Here is a 16,942-nt window from a genome sequence, read left to right on the forward strand (position 1 = left end):
ATGTGGATTGATGCTGGACAGTGTCCTCCTCATGTCCGCTGTGCACAGTCTAAGTGCCTTCTCACCATCAGGGGGTGGTTTTGTTCCCTGGTGTATAATTGGGTGCCTCAAACCTGCCATAGAACTCCTTCAGCCTGACAGGGAGGGAGGGAGGCATTAATGTCCTCAACCTGTGGTGTTATTTTATAGTTTATGGCCTGAATCTCCTGCCATATGTGCCTTGTGTCTCTGAAGTGACAAAATTCTCCCTTAAATTCTCCTCTGTACTCCAGTTTAGCCTGTTTGATAGCTTGGGAGAGGTCAGTTCTTGCCAGCCTGAGGGCTACTTTGTCCCCTGATCTGAAGGCAGCATCCCTGATTCTCAACCTTCTGTGGACCTCTGATGTCATCCATGACTTCTGATTCACCTGAGTTGTGAATGTTTTGATGACGGTGACATCATCCATGCTCTTCCCTATAGCGCCAAAAACAGAATCATTGTATTTGTTTACATCAATGTGAAAATCATTGTATGTAGCAGCTCCACTGAACATGCTCCAATTGGTGTTTACAAAATAGTCCTGAAGTACTGAGTATGGATGGGCTTATCGATACAACAGTAATCGATACTTCAGTACTCAAACTGTACTTATTTGGTATCGAATACAATTAAAAATACTGATTACTGTTTTTTTTCTGTAAGATACAGTAGCAAGGTTCTTGCATGGGCATAGAATGTACTAACACACTTTACTCTCTTGATGATATTTTTCCTATTTGAAACCCATATGGAATATGTTCTACTCACTTTTTGGGTTTTGCTCAAATTATCCCTATATGAAATACACTGGGCCCAGGCTCAATTCTGCTCATATGGGTTTGCCCAGATTTTCTCTATATGATGTGCATATGGTTTGTTTTTTTAACCCCCCACCCCCGTTGGCTGGTCCAAGTAATTATAAATTTGGGCTAACCCACATGGGCCCCCATTGGGAAAATGAGAATTGGCCCATCTGTAGGTGGCCCAGGTCTTACTCAAATGGGCCCCATCTAAACTTGCTGCCTGGGATGCTGCACTTGTTTGTGAAGATTATTCCATTTTGGCCATTCCCTTCCCATGGTACTGAACCCTAAACATTCTCTGTTGTTCACTGCCTTTCCACCACGCAAGTGCAATGTGGCACCACTTCAGCTAAGAAATGAAAATACATTTATTGAGAAATAAAAACGCATGCTTTTAGAGCATGATAATGTGACCAGTCGACTCTTGGTTGAGCATTTGGCAGGATTATGTTTGGATTTGTGAACATTTCTAGTTATCAGTTCAACCATCCATTTTCTAACCAGTTTATTACATTCACGGTTACCAGGAGTCATTGCCTTTTCCAGCTGCTCTTGGTGCACAACAGGATTCAACCTTGGAAGTGACACCAGTTTCGCACATATCCAAACGTCTGTCTACACATCATTGCAAAACAAACTTTTTTTAGTTAGTGTTTTCAAAATTTCCAAATTGTGCAGACATTGGTTTTTGCTTTAGTTCATAGTGTTTTGCGGAAAATCTCTGCAGTTATGACATACTATTTGTTAACAGAAATGCATAATCTTAGTACCATGCAATTAGTGGGGCTATTGAAATGTCATTCTTAATTCCTAAAAACAATTCTGCAAACCAGAGCAATGTATATTTGCATAACAACTAAAATGTAAGTAAAGCACACATGACACACATTTGAATGGTAGAATAGCAAATGCAAGAAATATGAATAATTTCTGAATTACAGTTGGCCTAATTCAATAACTAATTCTGGATTAATACACAGGTCTTAGCAGTAGAAAAGTCTCATCACTTCTGTGAGGTAGCTTGAAAACTACAGAACAAAAGCTGTTTTATAGGAATTCTGAAAAAATAATCTCAAATCGACAACTTTGATTTCACAGAGGTAGCCTTAATGTTGTGACTAATGTAAAAATGAAGGAAAGTTTTTGAATATGAAAACATACTAATGCAAACATAAATAGCACAACTACAAACCTCAAAGTGATTTTTCTGACAAACCTGGTATGAAAAGTGTGTTGTTAAAAATGAGTTTGTGCAAATGATAATGTCTTGTATTATCTTGGTATTCATGTGACAATATCATAATATTTGAAGTTTTATTTTGTAGTATTGATTTTAAGCAGTTATTTTTTTTCAGTCACTGGTGAGAAAATATCAATCAATGCATTTCATATGTCCACATGTTAAGAAATGATAGGTAGTACATGACAATTATATATCATGGTAAAATACTCCTCTAAACAAATAAAGTTCTAATCCCCAAATTGTTGTTACACTAGTAAAAAAAAAAAAAATTCTGTCACTCATGAAATTCAAACCCTGGATTTTAAATACCTATTGGTCACTGCTAAGGAAAAGTAGACTCAACACAAAATAAGATTAATCATTTGCTGGATTTCTGTGCTTGTGTAATATAAATGTGTATTTTCCTTTTCTCTTTCACACAGACAATTTTGTGCATCAATCCACCATTATTTGATGTCCAGGAAGTGCTGCTAAGCCCCACTCAGTACCATGTAGCTTTAATTGGCGAAAAAGGAGTGAGCGTTCTAGAGCTTCCTCAACGCTGGGGCAAGAGGTCTCAGTTTGAAGGAGGTCGTGAGAAAATCAACTGCAGGTATGGAGTTAATTTAAATTATGTGCATTTCCAAATGTAAAGGCAATTATTTGGCTAATAAAGGAAAATAAGTATGGTATTGCAAGTTTATCTCATTGATCTGTACTCCCAGCTGCACATTGGGTTTAGAAGTTTTCATAAATTGCTGGAAGACATCTAAACTGTCATAGCTTTCCAGTTGCTTACATAATGATTGTTTCATCCACCTTTCCTGGTTAGGAAGTAATCATTTAAGGGGTAATTTTGAAATGCTGCAAAAAAATCTATGGATTTCAAGATTTAGATATGGACTCTCCAGTCTTGCAGGAGCAGGTTTAGGTGCCTGTGAGTAAAAAGTGTTGAAAGAGTCATACTGTTTTCATCATGTTCATTGAAATAATTCTCAGTTTTACTAGTTTGTTAATCTTTATGGCTCATTGTAAATTTTCTCCAAGTGTCCAGAAATGGCAAGGTTAATTAAACACTAGTTACTGTCCATAAGAAACTCTGATGTACATTGTGCTGGTAGTTTTAGACTCTTCTTGCAAATCTGAGTTCATTTAGTAGTGCAGATAGATAGATAGATATATAGATACTTTATTAATCCCAAGGGGAAATATTGAAAAGAAAGATATTGAGCCACAGTGTGATTGGTTGTAAATAAATACCAAAGTAAGTTTGTAACGCACTTGCATAACTGAGCAATTAAAAAGCTACTTTACATTGATAGTGACTTTCATCTTGTGTTTTACTTAAAAACCTGGTGGACTACAGATGATTGATACAGTTTGAGACCCAATGATATTCTTTTCCAAAATAGTTTGCTACAGCTGCCTTCATACCACACATCTTCGCGTCAAAGAGCACATCACACTTCACAACATTGCTGGATCAAAGTGCCTTGAAGGATTTAAGATTACACAACAAGTCTTATAGAATCTGCTGTTTCCAATTACATAGCCCAATTGTGTATGTGTCATGTCACTGCAGAGAAATCTCTATCATAAGTTATAGATCCTGTTCACTTTTAATGGGTGGCTTTATACAGTAGATCTACATGTTTTTCTGACTTAATTTATATTGGTGTAGGTATAAAGATGTTGAACCTATTTATAAGAAAATGGGTAATCATTTATTAACAAAGACATCGATTTTAGGTGTGGCAGCATTTGTGTTATGATGGGAAATGTCTGTCAGTTCTTAACACTGTTGGGTGCTTTTAATTGTATTAAAAGACAATAACACTTTTTAAAAGATATGAATTGGAAATGTCTGGACCTTTAAAGAATAAGTTTATTTTTCAAGTCAAAGTTGTTTGTTCACAGTCATGGTATATATATAAATTCTTCACATGGAATTGTGTTCTAATGTGAAGCTCTTTTTTTTTTTTTTTTTTTTTTTTTTTTTAAATAAATTTAAAAACCAAAAAAATACCTAGCCCGTGTTTGCATTTTAAAGTGGAAGTCAAGGATCAGGGCTCCAGCCATAACAACAGAAGTCTTAAACTTACCAAATATGTCATCTTAAGATTGTACACATATTACAAAACCAAGCATATAAATGTTGTTTTAGGAAGGAAAAAAAGCAACACATTTTTATGAGATTCTACCATTTTAAAAGGAGACCAGCTGTAAGCTTTACCTTGCTGGTTATCTATTTCCCCAGCAGCCTTTCAGTCCCTGGGTTGTGGTTTCCTCCAGCAAGCCAGTTTTTACCTCAGAAACAGCTTTCTTGTCACTGTTATAATTGACATTATTGAATGTTGTTATGCAACAGTGAATTGCTGTATTTTGTTCTGTAGACAACTCGACTATAATCATTGAAAGAAATTCCACACAACACTGTTTTTCACTAGGCTTAATGAAGATCATAGATAAATCTAAAACACCTTTCAGTTTTCCATTTATTTTAGTCATGGCGTGCAGAAATATTATGTGAGATGTTGGGAGCATGCACTGATACAGCGCATTACCACCTTAACCACATGACAAACCACCTGAGGATCCCAAATTGGGCTTGAGTAAATATCTTGCAAGAAGGAACAGTAAAATGTTCTACTGTAATTACTGTTATCTATTACATTATCCTCAGCAAAAGCAACTTTGCATGTGCTATGAAATTCTACAGTTGGTTTGCAGTGTTTCAGTCTGTTTCATTGTGGTTTATCTCTAACACAAAATCTGCCTTTTTAATTTCCTCAGCATTTTATTTTTTTATTTTTGTGTGTACACAACACCCCGCAAAATATCCTTAATGAAGCTGATTGGAAGTGTGAACTTGGTTATTGACAAGCAGATGACCCTAACTTTTCAAACATCAAATGTTTTGATAAAGAATGTAGTGTAATCAGTTCTGTTATTTATTGTCATGTAGTACTAGGGTGTTGTACCGTGTTAGCCATTATGAATGTGGAGAAAAGCCAAGCAAAATGACACCTTTTATTGGCTAACTAAAAAGACTACAATATGCAAGCTTTCGAGGCAACTCAGGCCCCTTCTTCAGGCAAGATGTAAACACAGTGTCATGTATGCAAAGATCAATGGAACTGTTATGTGCACATTTGTCCAGCACACACCACACTGTCAATCTGTAGGTTATGTAAAATATAGTAACCCAGAGTGCAATAGGTGAAAAGCAACCCCTGTCATAATCGCTCCATCCTGTGGTTTTGTGGTTCATGATTTCAGTTAAAGTTGTATATACATTCACTGGGAGTAGCATTACAATTTTTCTCAGAATTTGGAGAATTATTGTACACTGCTTGCACCAGTATCTATGTGATAAAAAGCAAACAGGTAAAGAGTACAAAGCTGGAAGGTGGCACACTCATGGCAGGCCTGACCATAAATGAACATTGGACAATGAATTGTATGTTTTATTTGCTTGATGTTGACATGCATCTGAGAATATACCAAGGCTGCAGCTGGAATGATTGGTTTAATAAGGAGCTTGACTGTTCAAGGAGGACCGATTATGAAAAATTAAGTGGTTTGAGTTCTCATGTACCATCAAGCCTTTCTGTCCATATGTGATTCAGTTTGTACCCCAGCACTGTCTGTAAAACAATACGATTTATGTACACATGCACTGTCACACATATTGACGGTGGTTTCACAGCATATGTGTACTCGTATCAGCTGATTTCATAACAATGGGGATGTCGTGATTCCAGAATTTCTGTATTTAATACAAATACCAGTGAAATGTCAAGATGCTTGATATTATTTTGATACCAAGGTAAAAACAGAAATCGCATTCAACTGCTTTTTATTAAAAGTACTTCCGTTATTCAAGTGAATAGTATTTACCTTTTTCTGTAATGTTTTACTTTTTTCTGTAATGTAAAATATATAAATTTTAACAATAAGAGGAGCTTTAAAATACTGGTATATCCAAGGAGTAATTATCCAACTATAATTTTAAGTAAACTAGTTTTGGCATTCATAAATACCAAAACACAATGCAGGGCTTGAATTTTAATGTGTGATTGACAATGGGATTCTCACCCAGTGTGACAACAAATATTGGAATTTTCAAATCTTAGAGATTTTAGGATGGTATCATCATGGACTACACAATTTAACTTACCATGTGCACATTGATTTAGGTGACATTTTCTCTCCAGTAACTGAAAAATACTGCTTAATTAATAATTAACATAAAAATGTAAACACTGTTATGCCTGCACAAGAAGAATCTAGGTATTTTTTAACATTTATAAAAAAGAAGCTTCACTTTAGAGCACAATTTTTTATGTGCCAAATTAATACATGCATGTGAAGAAGAGACTTTAACTTGAAAAATACCAAAGTTATCCTTTTAAAAAGCTTAAACATATTTAATATGCAACAAATAAGTTCCTTCTTGGATAGCTGATCTGGTTATATTGTTAGAGAAGTGAGGGCGATTTTTGTAGACTTCCATTTGATTGCAGACAGTGATTTAATTGATGCGTAGTAGTAGAAGGGTCTTCAAATGTGATATTGTGCAGATAACTACTTGCTTTAAAAAATAGGAGCTGTTGCTTTGGGTGTTATCAGCATTTTTTTACTTTTTATATAATGTAATTTCTTCTTTGTAAAATTAAAAAAACATTGATGTCTTTCTTTCTGTGATGACTTTCTTTACCTGTTAAGGACAATTCCAGTGGCAGAGAGATTCTTCACAAGTTCTCAGTGTTTAAAGTTAAGACAAGCGGCCTGGTACCCCAGCGAGACAGAAGAGCTTCATTTAGTTCTACTGACATCTGACAATACTCTGAGGTATGCACAAATTTGTTTTTGTAAAGGACTATTAAAAATTCAGCTCAAAAAACCCAATCCACTTTTGCACTGTTCATATTTGATTAATTGTAAATCAATTAAGAAAGTATCAGATTTAATAAGAAAATTGTCATTGTGGTTTTTTTTTTTGTTTTTTAAACAAACAATTAAGGGCTTGGCAGTGTAGTTCCTTCGTTTTCTTGTCTTGGTCAATTTATATGTGTTGTGTAATTGGTTCCACTTTTGATTGCCACCTAGCAAGTTTTCATTTATAGGAGTGAACTCTGATGTGTTTTTCTTGGTGTTTCTTTTGGCTTACTCTGGAAATTCTAACCACATTCAGGGGCAGCTAATCAGTACATAGATAAATAATTTTTAGCACTGTGTAGTATTCAAAAGATCTGGATTTTGCACTGACCGGTATGTTTACTACTACAGTAAAGCTATTTTTGACATAGGAATATAGGTCCATGTGATATCACAGAGCTGTAGCAGCCATGTGCATGCGTGTAAGATTGTTTCCATGCAGCTTCAGGTTTGAATTATGTCACAATGTAATCAGTACTCCAGCCTTCCACCGTGCATGGTTTTCTATCTATTTATTTATTTATTTATTTATTTATTTATTAAATAAACCTGCAGTCTTTTTATTTGAGGGGTACATTAGCGGACCATAATGAGAATATTATGAGTACTGGCAACAGATGTATAACTCTGATCCCTGTGAGCTAGCAGCCAGCACCACATGGCTAATTTGTTTGCAGAAGACACTGTGAAATAATAATAAAGATTTATTACTGTTCATAAGATGTTTGTATCTTCTTAATGGAAGAAAATGCAAAGCATCTGCACAAAGATTGGAAACAAGAAGATGTTCCAGCTGCATCCGGTGTCAAGATTTCAAACAATGAAATATGAGCTTCACATGGCTACTGTGTGCCTCACAACTTGAACTCTGAATGCTATTTATATGTGTGTGTATGTATAAAATTCTGTATATATCTTTTATTGTTTGAGGCTGGTAGTCCAGTGCTTAACACTGCTTTACAGCTTGGATCACATTTTTGCCCACAATAATACGTCCAGCATTGTTGGCTGATGCTTACTTAGTCCTCAGGGACAATTGAAACACCATTGCAAGCCAATGAAAATTAGTTCCGATCCTCCTTCCTCATTGACTTCAGTGCATTTGGGTGTAGTTCCCTAACATTTGTGATTTTGCTTAACTTGCAGCAAAGCAAACTCTACAGGGATCGCTCACCACTAAAGACTATTAAGTGAGAGGCATCTGTGTGCAAATAATTAATAGTGCACAACAGTTATTGTGAGAGTAGGTTTAAGAGCCTTTCCGAGAAATTTTATGTGCTTAATTACATCTGCTTTTCCTTTCTAGAAAGTTTGAGTATTTGTGACTGTAGTCTTTTATCAGTCTGGTGCCACTCAGATTCACACCATTATAGGGATGGTGATTTGTTTTTTTTTGTTTTTTTTGGTCGGGATCCCAGGTACGCACCCAGCGTGGCCTGACTCGCATCATTCATCCACAGACACAAAATAAAGTGAATCAAAGAATACTGTGCAGTATATTAATTGTAAAGGAAATATATAAACAACAAATAGGTAGAAAACACTTCCCTTCCCTTACGGTGATAACAAATACATCACGCAGCAATAAACACCTAACAGTGTCCATAAACCGGTCCCATGTATCTGGTGCAATTGAAGCTTGGAGAGTGGCAGATCCTGTGAACTGTTGGTAGAACAAATTTTATATTCACCTCTACAATTTCTGAAGCGGTTTGGGTTAAGGTGTGTGGGAGCGCTCCCTACGACAAAGCACAATGCAGAAAGGCACACGACACAACTTGTATCCAATCAAGACAGTAATCTAGGACAGCCACGTAGGTGAAATGGCAATGGCTCTGACAGACAGCCATCGATGATTCTTCTACCCCTGCATCTTGCTGGTTCTTTGCATATAAAGGATAAAAAAAATAAAGTTCATAGAGTTTACTCTTTGAGTAGAAAGGATTAACAAATATGATTTTGAAGGTAGTTGTTGTGGTTTTTTTTTTTTTTTTTGTAGTAAACATTCATTTGTCCAGTGTGGCACCTAGTGTCACATAAATGGCAGTATTAGCATTCATCCTACCGACATATTTTACATACATGAACTGCCGACTGCTGATTATAGCAAAATAATAGCAAAACTTATTTCTTCTCAAAGCATTTAGTTATGTAAGTAATGTAATCTCAAGAAAAATAGATTATTTTAGCAACTGCACTTGCTTCTGAAACCAACAAGCTGCTCATTCATACACGTCTGTGCCTGGAATGAAGTACAGTACTGTGGGAGATGTGCTACGTATATTGTCCATAATCTTAGAAAAATGCATCTTGAAGCTCTGAGAAACCTCCTTCCCCTTAAATATCTCTTCTTCCAACCTTTCCCCACTGCAGCCTCAAAACATATTACAATTTCATTTTTTTTCCCACAGTCTTCATCATGCTCGGACTACATGGCAATATTACTTTACATTATTAACTTTTATAACAGAACATAAACATTACATTTTATAGTTGTATAACTTTTGATTATGAAGCAATGCATTGTATTTCAGACAAACTGGAACTTCTCTTACCTTAGGAACAGTAGTATCTCACATTGTCAACAGAGGAGCTGTGGAAATCTCTATTTGCTGCTGTGTCTGTCTCCTGCTATATGACTAACAGAGTTTCCCTACACCCATTGATAATGTGTGAAAGTCTAACTTAGGACCAATCAGAAACAGTGATTGAATAAATAGTTATATTTCTTAAAATTGCATAGGCGGGAATGGGTACTTTTGACATTTGTATTTTTAAAAAGCAGTAATCAAAGCAGAAATACAAAACAATGATCATAGAATGATCCAGTCATAAAAAATTGTAGTGATTTAAAAAAAAAAAAAAAAGCTCCTGTGAGATATGACAAAATATATACCTCTGGGGTCCCCAAAAACCCCAGTTGGTAGTATGAGGGTTAAATACATATGCTAAAAACCTATAGCCGTGCCACACACGCCTGTGCCCACATTTGGCTATTCTAGTTTAGCCAGCTAAAAGTTGTCCGTTATCCTAAGGTGTACATAGTATGTTTTTGGAATGCGAGATGTAAATGGAGTATATAAATTCGATAGTACGCAGATTGTGCAAACTTCAAATAGAACAAATTTTAAAACTAAACCTATGCACAGCTACAGTTGTGCTTGAAAGTTTGTAAACCCTTTAGAATTGTCTATATTTCTGCATAAATATGACCTAAAACATCATCAGATTTTCACTCAAGTCCTAAAAGTAGATAAAGAGAAACCAGTTAAACAAATGAGACAAAAATATTATACTTGGTCATTTATTTATTGAGGAAAATGATCGAAATCTCGAAATAGGTCATATTTATGCAGAAATATAGAAAATTCTAAAGGGTTCATAAACTTTCAAGCACAACTGTACTACAGTATATTGATCCTGTACCACCATGCAACCTTAATACATAGGTAGTTCCCATAAATGTTGAAACACGCAAGTAGTTTGGATTTTAATATTACATTTGTTGGGCTTTTTTGCACATGAAGTCTTTATTAGTCAAGAATAATAATGAATATTTCAGACCTTATATCCAAATTACACATGGAAGATGACCTCAGTTTAAGTTATTTTATACCACTGTTTTGCACAGATCTTACAACCTGAAGGAGCCACAAATTCCAACTAAAATTTTATCATTGTCACAGCAGGAGGAGGACAACACAGTTCAAAGGCAGGGGTAAGTAAATCAATGAAATTATATATTTTTTAACATATTTCTTTCCTTTTTAACACAATAAAGACAAAAATGACTTAAGAAAAGCTATTTTTAATAATATCTCTGTTCTTTGACAGGCGATCATATGTGGCCTCTCTGGGAGAAATTGCAGTTGCTTTTGATTTTGGACCCATGGTACAAGCCTCCAAGCAGAGCAAAGGATTGCGCACTAAAGAAAATGCATTAGTATATCCATTGTATGTTCTTTATGAAAACGGAGAAACTTTCCTCAGCTATGTCAGTTTGGGTCGTAGGTGAGTTATAAACTGCATTCCCCTTCACTTAATATGAGACGTGAGAGAAAAACAGAACAACTCTGGTAGTGAATAGTCAGTTTAGTTCAATTTAATTTTATTAACTTTTATTTAATATTCTTAAATTTAGAGAAAACTCTACACATTTAGAGGTGCAATGAGTTGTGATAGAACAAAATGTATAATTCAGTTTAATATATTTTCAGACTTACTTTAGTCAATTTCAGGTCAGTGGGGACTGGAGCCAACCCTGATGGAATACCTGTTCATTGCTGGACCACACTGCATTATATATGCATTTCATAATTATTGGCTTTTTACACTGTCTTTAAAATGTGAGATATTGATTGTCTTTAAGAGGTTTATTGTATAGTTCTTAATTTGGGAGTCATTTTGTAGCACTACCACATTTAAAGGGGTAGCATGATGCAGTATTTTAGTGCAACATTCTCACAGATAACTGTATGTGCACTGCATAGAGTTTGAAAGTTTTCACTGTGTCCTCTGCTTTCATTTCACATCCTAAAGATATGCTGGTTAGGTTGTTTGGTAAGTGTGGTTTTAAATAAGTAAACAAGTGTTCCCTACTGTTAGTTCCTGTGAAGCACATAACGCAGCCTGACAGGTTCAGGTTCCTGCCTCTCATCATTGAAGCAAGTGGCATATATTTGTTTAAAGTTGGAGCACAGACAGATGAAGTGCCCTTTTCTGTGTCACACAGTGGGATGGAGGTGGAAATTGATGGCAGTCTTGGAGTTTACAGTTTTATTTGGCCATAGTGTACCATTGACTCCTAATAACTTGCACAGTCTGTGCATGAAATATCTTTGTTGCAGACTAAAGTCTTCTTATCTTTCTTTTGCACCCATTCATCTATAGCTGTCTTCGTAGTTGACATCATGCATCCCATGGAGGTATACCACCTTCAGTAGTCACACGGAGCCTGGTCTGGAGAATAGGGTGGGAGTGGCATCTTTTGTAATCCACAGTTTCTCAGAGTAGACATTGCAACTTGTGCATACTGGGTGGTAGTGGTGTTGTGAAAAAGACAATGCGTTGACTGACTGTCTCAAGAAAATCGGCATAATATTGACTGGTTAAGTAAGCTATCTGAGGTATACCATTTATATGGACTACACACACATTTTCATAAAGTTTATCTAATCTAAAATATTGTTCATGTGGTCTTGCAGACGCTGGCTAGTATCTTGAGTTTCTTTGGTATTGGAATTGCAGTTCTTCCCTTGTTTCATTGATTGTTTGGACAGTTTGTAACAATGAGGTCTCAAAACTTAATCCCCAGTGTTTTATAACATGCTTCTTATACCAGATGTGTGGAAATGTCATTTCAGGAGTCATCTTTCTGGGCCCAGACCTTGCCATGTTTTATTGTTCATTTAGTTACAAGTTAGCAGAATCAATTCTAATCATGTAGTTTGTGCTATCTTGCACACTGTTAAGTCTTCACTACTCTAATATGATTTGCTCCATGATGGCAACATTTTCTTCAGTTACCAGTGTCAAAGGCTGGCCAGACCTTGAATAATGTTTGAGAGACATCTGCCATATTGCAGTTCGGCAGCCCATCTCTTGACAGTGGAATATGAAATGAAGTGGTCCTTAGGCATTTTGACTAGGCAAGAATTAACCTCCAGAAGTGTACTGAAGTATTACATGGTAGTTGATTTTACAGTTTTTAGCTCCCATGTTGACATAGTCCCACAATAAGATGTGTACAATGTAAAGCACAAATCTTAAAATCATGTTTTATAGTACTTTGGAGCTAATCTCTAGCCAAATACCAAGCACTGTAGAGCACCCATTCAGGTTTTGGACAAAAGCTTTTCGATTACCGTTTTACATGTACCACAAAGAAAATCATAGTTGATTCATAAAGAGACATAAAAGGGTTCAGTTAATTACCATTTTGTCTGTAATTTTTTTATGACAAGAATATCAAAGATTCAACGGTTTTTACAGTGTGTTTTATCGTTTAAAGTTGATATATCAGTTGTGGTGTTTTGTTTTTTTTTTTTTTTCTCCTCCATTTCTACAGTGGGAACAGTTTTGGAAAGTTACTTGGCCCTTTGCCTATGCATCCCGCGGCTGAAGATAATTATGGATATGATGCATGTGCAGTGCTGTGTCTACCCTGTGTCCCGAACATCTTGGTAATTGCCACAGAAACGGGCACGATGTACCACTGTGTTGTACTGGAAGGGGAGGAAGATGAGGAGGGCAGCGTAAGTATTGCTAGCTTAGCATTTACACAAAGCTCATAATTTTTGGATTAATATTATTTAAGAAGATCTGATGCAAGACATGAATATCGCCACATATCAACTGTCAATATTTTGTACAGCTTTATTTCTGTGAGACTTGAATATTTGTGTGCCTGGATAGAAAATCAAAGAGAAAAAGAGGTTTATGTATTTTTGCTGCAGGGACTGAGGTGAAAGAATATCTATAAATGTGTGTGTATATGTGCATACATACACTATATTTAATTATATGTGTGTATAGGTTTTTTATTTGTAGCTAGAAATCCACAAAGGGAGAATATGAGTCAAATGTTTGGATTATAAATTTTTATTTCAAAGAATGTTATGAGGATAAAATGAACAATGAAAGACGCTATCTCTTCCTTCTGTTCACATCAAATGGCTACCCCAAGACATTTCTCAAACAACGCTTAGAAAGGAGATGCCCCAGACCTCGGCAAATAATCGACTCCAGCATGATCCCCCATTTTTTATTTATATATATATATATTAAAAAGGGCTGAGCAAGTTAGTGCATTAATTGACGTCGACAATGTTATTGCACGTTAATGAAGTTCTTATTATTTTGAAAGCCACAGTCTCGCTAGTGCTAGTGATCGATAGAGATCAGTGATCTTCTTGTTACAGTGCTTTTCAATATGCTTTTGCTAGATGGAAAGTTAGCTTTGTTGTTTTGACCTCGACATGTGGAGAGATACCAAAGTGAATGCTCAAAGCAAAATAATCAGTGGATGGCTTTTTTTCGTATTATCACTGCATCTGACTCTGATTTGTAAGACTCCGATTTTGATGCAAGTGATCTGGAGATGTAGATCATGCGATTAATCACAATTAAAAAAATGTAGTCACTGCCCAGCACTTATGTATATAATTTAACTGTAAAATGATTTTGATAAATATTTATGCACCCAATGTTGATGATAGGGAATTCATGCAAAATGTATTTGCATCCATTCCCAATGTGTGCACTCATTAAAATTATAATGGCTGGGGACTTTAATTGTGTTTTAAATCCAGACCTAGATAGGTCTCCTGCCACATGGGCGATGAAATCTAACACTGCAAAGACAATTACATAGTTTGTAACTGACCACAACTTATCAGACTCCTGGAGATTTCTAAACCCAAACTCAAGAGCATATTCCTTCTACTTACCAGTGCATCATTGCTAATCAAGAATTGATTATTTCTTTGTAGGTAACAATTTCTTGTCTACGATTAAATTTTGTAAGTACGACGCTATTGTTTTTTCCGACCATGCCCCTTTGATTTTGGAGCTAAACTCATTATGCTCCGCATACTCATCTTGCAGATGGCGTCTTAATCCACTTTTGTTAGCAGATGAGAACTTTACAGAATTTATATCCAAACAAATCAATATTTTTTTAGAGACAAATACATCCTCAGTGGTTTCTGTATGAATACTCTGGGGAAACCCTAAAGGTTGTCTTAAGAGGACCGGTTATCTCATATCTTTCCCACAGAACTAAATTCGAAACCAAGAAGGTAACAGAGGTAATCTGCGAAATTGCTAAAATAGATCAAGAACATGCCAGGTGTCCAAGTAAGGCACTTCATAGGAACAGATGGGCTCTGCATTCAGAACTCAACCTCTTAACAACTAAAGAAACCGAACAACTCATTTTTTAAATCGAGACATCATTACTATGAACATGAACATGGAGAGAAAGCTAATAAGATCTTAGCTCAACAAATCCACAAGCAAGAAGTTCACAGTGCAATCCTGGCAATCACTAACACAAAAGGAGACAAAATTATTGACCATAAAAATATAATGCACACATTTAGAGACTTACTATATGCACATACATACATTAGATACCACAAATAGATATTATTCGTGTAGAGGAATTGGATAAACCTCTACATCAGAATCAGAATTACTAGATGCTATAAAGTCACTTCAGAGTTGGAAAGCAGCAGGCCCTGATGGCTACCCTGTTGAATTTTATAAGAAATTCTCAACTCCACTAGCTCCCCTTTTATTAGCAACATTTACTGAAGCTAGAGACAATAAAATTCTACCTCAAACTTTTTGCCAAGCATTAATTACCATCTTTCCTAAACAAAATAAGGACTTATTACAATGTGCATCATACAGACCAATTTCACTTCTAAATAATAATGTTAAGATACTCTCCAAAGTCCTAGCTAGAAGGATGGAGAAAGTGCTCCCTTCGGTAATATCACAAGATCATACTGGATTTATTAAATGCAGACACTTAGCTTCCAATCTTCAATGCCTGTTTAATGTAACATATTTACCAAAGTCAAACAACCCAGAGTTGTCGTTATCATTGGATGCAGAAATAGCATTTGATATGATTGAATGGAACTACCTATTCACTACATTGGAGAAATTTGGGTTTGCCCCGAACATTTGTACATGGATCAAACTACTGTATACCAGTCCAGAAGCTTCAGTTTGTATTAAAAACATTAATTCAGACTACTTTAAAATAGAACGTGGTACCAGATAAGGATGCCCCTTGTCACCACTGCTTTTTGCAATTGCCATTGAGCCACTGGCAATTCATTGTAGAAATGCTTATGAGATAAAGGGGATTATCAGAGATGGACTGAAACAAAGTTTCTCCATATGCAAATGATATGATGCTGTATATATGAGAACCACAAAATACTGTGCCTGCAGTCCTAACAGCACTAACAGAATTTCAAAAGATTTCCGGTCTCAGAATCAATTTGAATAAATGTGTGCTCTTCCCAGTGAATTCTCAAGCAAACAATATTAGATTGGACACCTTCCCTTTTATTGTCACAGGTCAGTATAAATACCTAGGGGTAAATGTTACAAGTAAACATAAAGCTCTTTATCAACAAAATTTTGCTGTATGTATGGGAAAAATTAAGCAAGACTTGAATAGATGGTCAACACTTCATCTCACTTTAGTTGGAAGAATTAGCATTGTTAAGATGAATATCCTTCCGAAGCTTCTCACTTTTTATTACAAAACATTCCAATATGCATCAATAAATAATTTTTTTAAGAAACTAGATTCAACCATAACCTCATTTATTTGGAATTCAAAACATCCACGTATCGAAAGAGCAATCCTACAAAGACCTAAGGTGGATGGTGGCATGGCTCTACCTAACTTTCAGTTTTATTACTGGGTGGCAAATATACAAGCTATAAAAATATGGACATGGACAGAAATAGACAAACATACACAGGCTTGGTCCACAATAGAAATAAAATCCTGCAGTTCTTCTTTATATTCTTTGCTTTGTACCCCAATAAATACAAGTCATTGCCAATATACTAGCAACCCGATTGGTTTCATATTCTGATTGAGTGAAACACAATGTAGGAAGTATTTTGAGATAGAGAAGCTTTTATCTGTGGCACCTCTGCATAAGAACCACCTTTTCCTACTCCCTCAAACGTATGCAGTTTTTAATGTCCAGAAAACATTTGGGATTAAATCATTTGGAGATCTGTACATAGAAACGTCTTTGGATCCTACGAACAATTAAAGTTTTTGATTTGACGGTAGTGAAAGTGTGTTAAACAGAACCTGCCGAATTTTCCTCATCTCCCACCTACCTCTATGCCAGAAAAAAATATTGCTCAGTCTTGAGGACTCAGACAGCATTTCTGTAGTATATAAAACTATTTTAC

The 16,942-nt window shown here is 35.7% G+C and overlaps 2 protein-coding genes across 2 annotated transcripts in view; both read left to right on the forward strand.

Moving 5' to 3' along the window:
- The window catches only part of zgc:171740 (uncharacterized protein LOC795694 homolog), a 317,785-nt gene that overhangs the window by 112,016 nt on the left and 188,827 nt on the right, over nt 1-16,942 (forward strand). The gene's annotated exons all lie outside the window — the stretch shown is intronic.
- The window catches only part of nup88 (nucleoporin 88), a 41,568-nt gene that overhangs the window by 2,496 nt on the left and 22,130 nt on the right, over nt 1-16,942 (forward strand). Inside the window, exons 2-6 of the mRNA XM_028807154.2 lie at nt 2,488-2,657; nt 6,773-6,898; nt 10,617-10,703; nt 10,820-10,996; nt 13,053-13,239. Coding sequence (XP_028662987.1) covers nt 2,488-2,657; nt 6,773-6,898; nt 10,617-10,703; nt 10,820-10,996; nt 13,053-13,239 — 747 coding nt within the window. The remainder of the gene's footprint in view (nt 1-2,487; nt 2,658-6,772; nt 6,899-10,616; nt 10,704-10,819; nt 10,997-13,052; nt 13,240-16,942) is intronic.

This window comes from Erpetoichthys calabaricus, chromosome 8 (assembly GCF_900747795.2).
Source record: "Erpetoichthys calabaricus chromosome 8, fErpCal1.3, whole genome shotgun sequence".
Taxonomy (NCBI): Eukaryota; Metazoa; Chordata; class Cladistia; order Polypteriformes; family Polypteridae; genus Erpetoichthys; species Erpetoichthys calabaricus.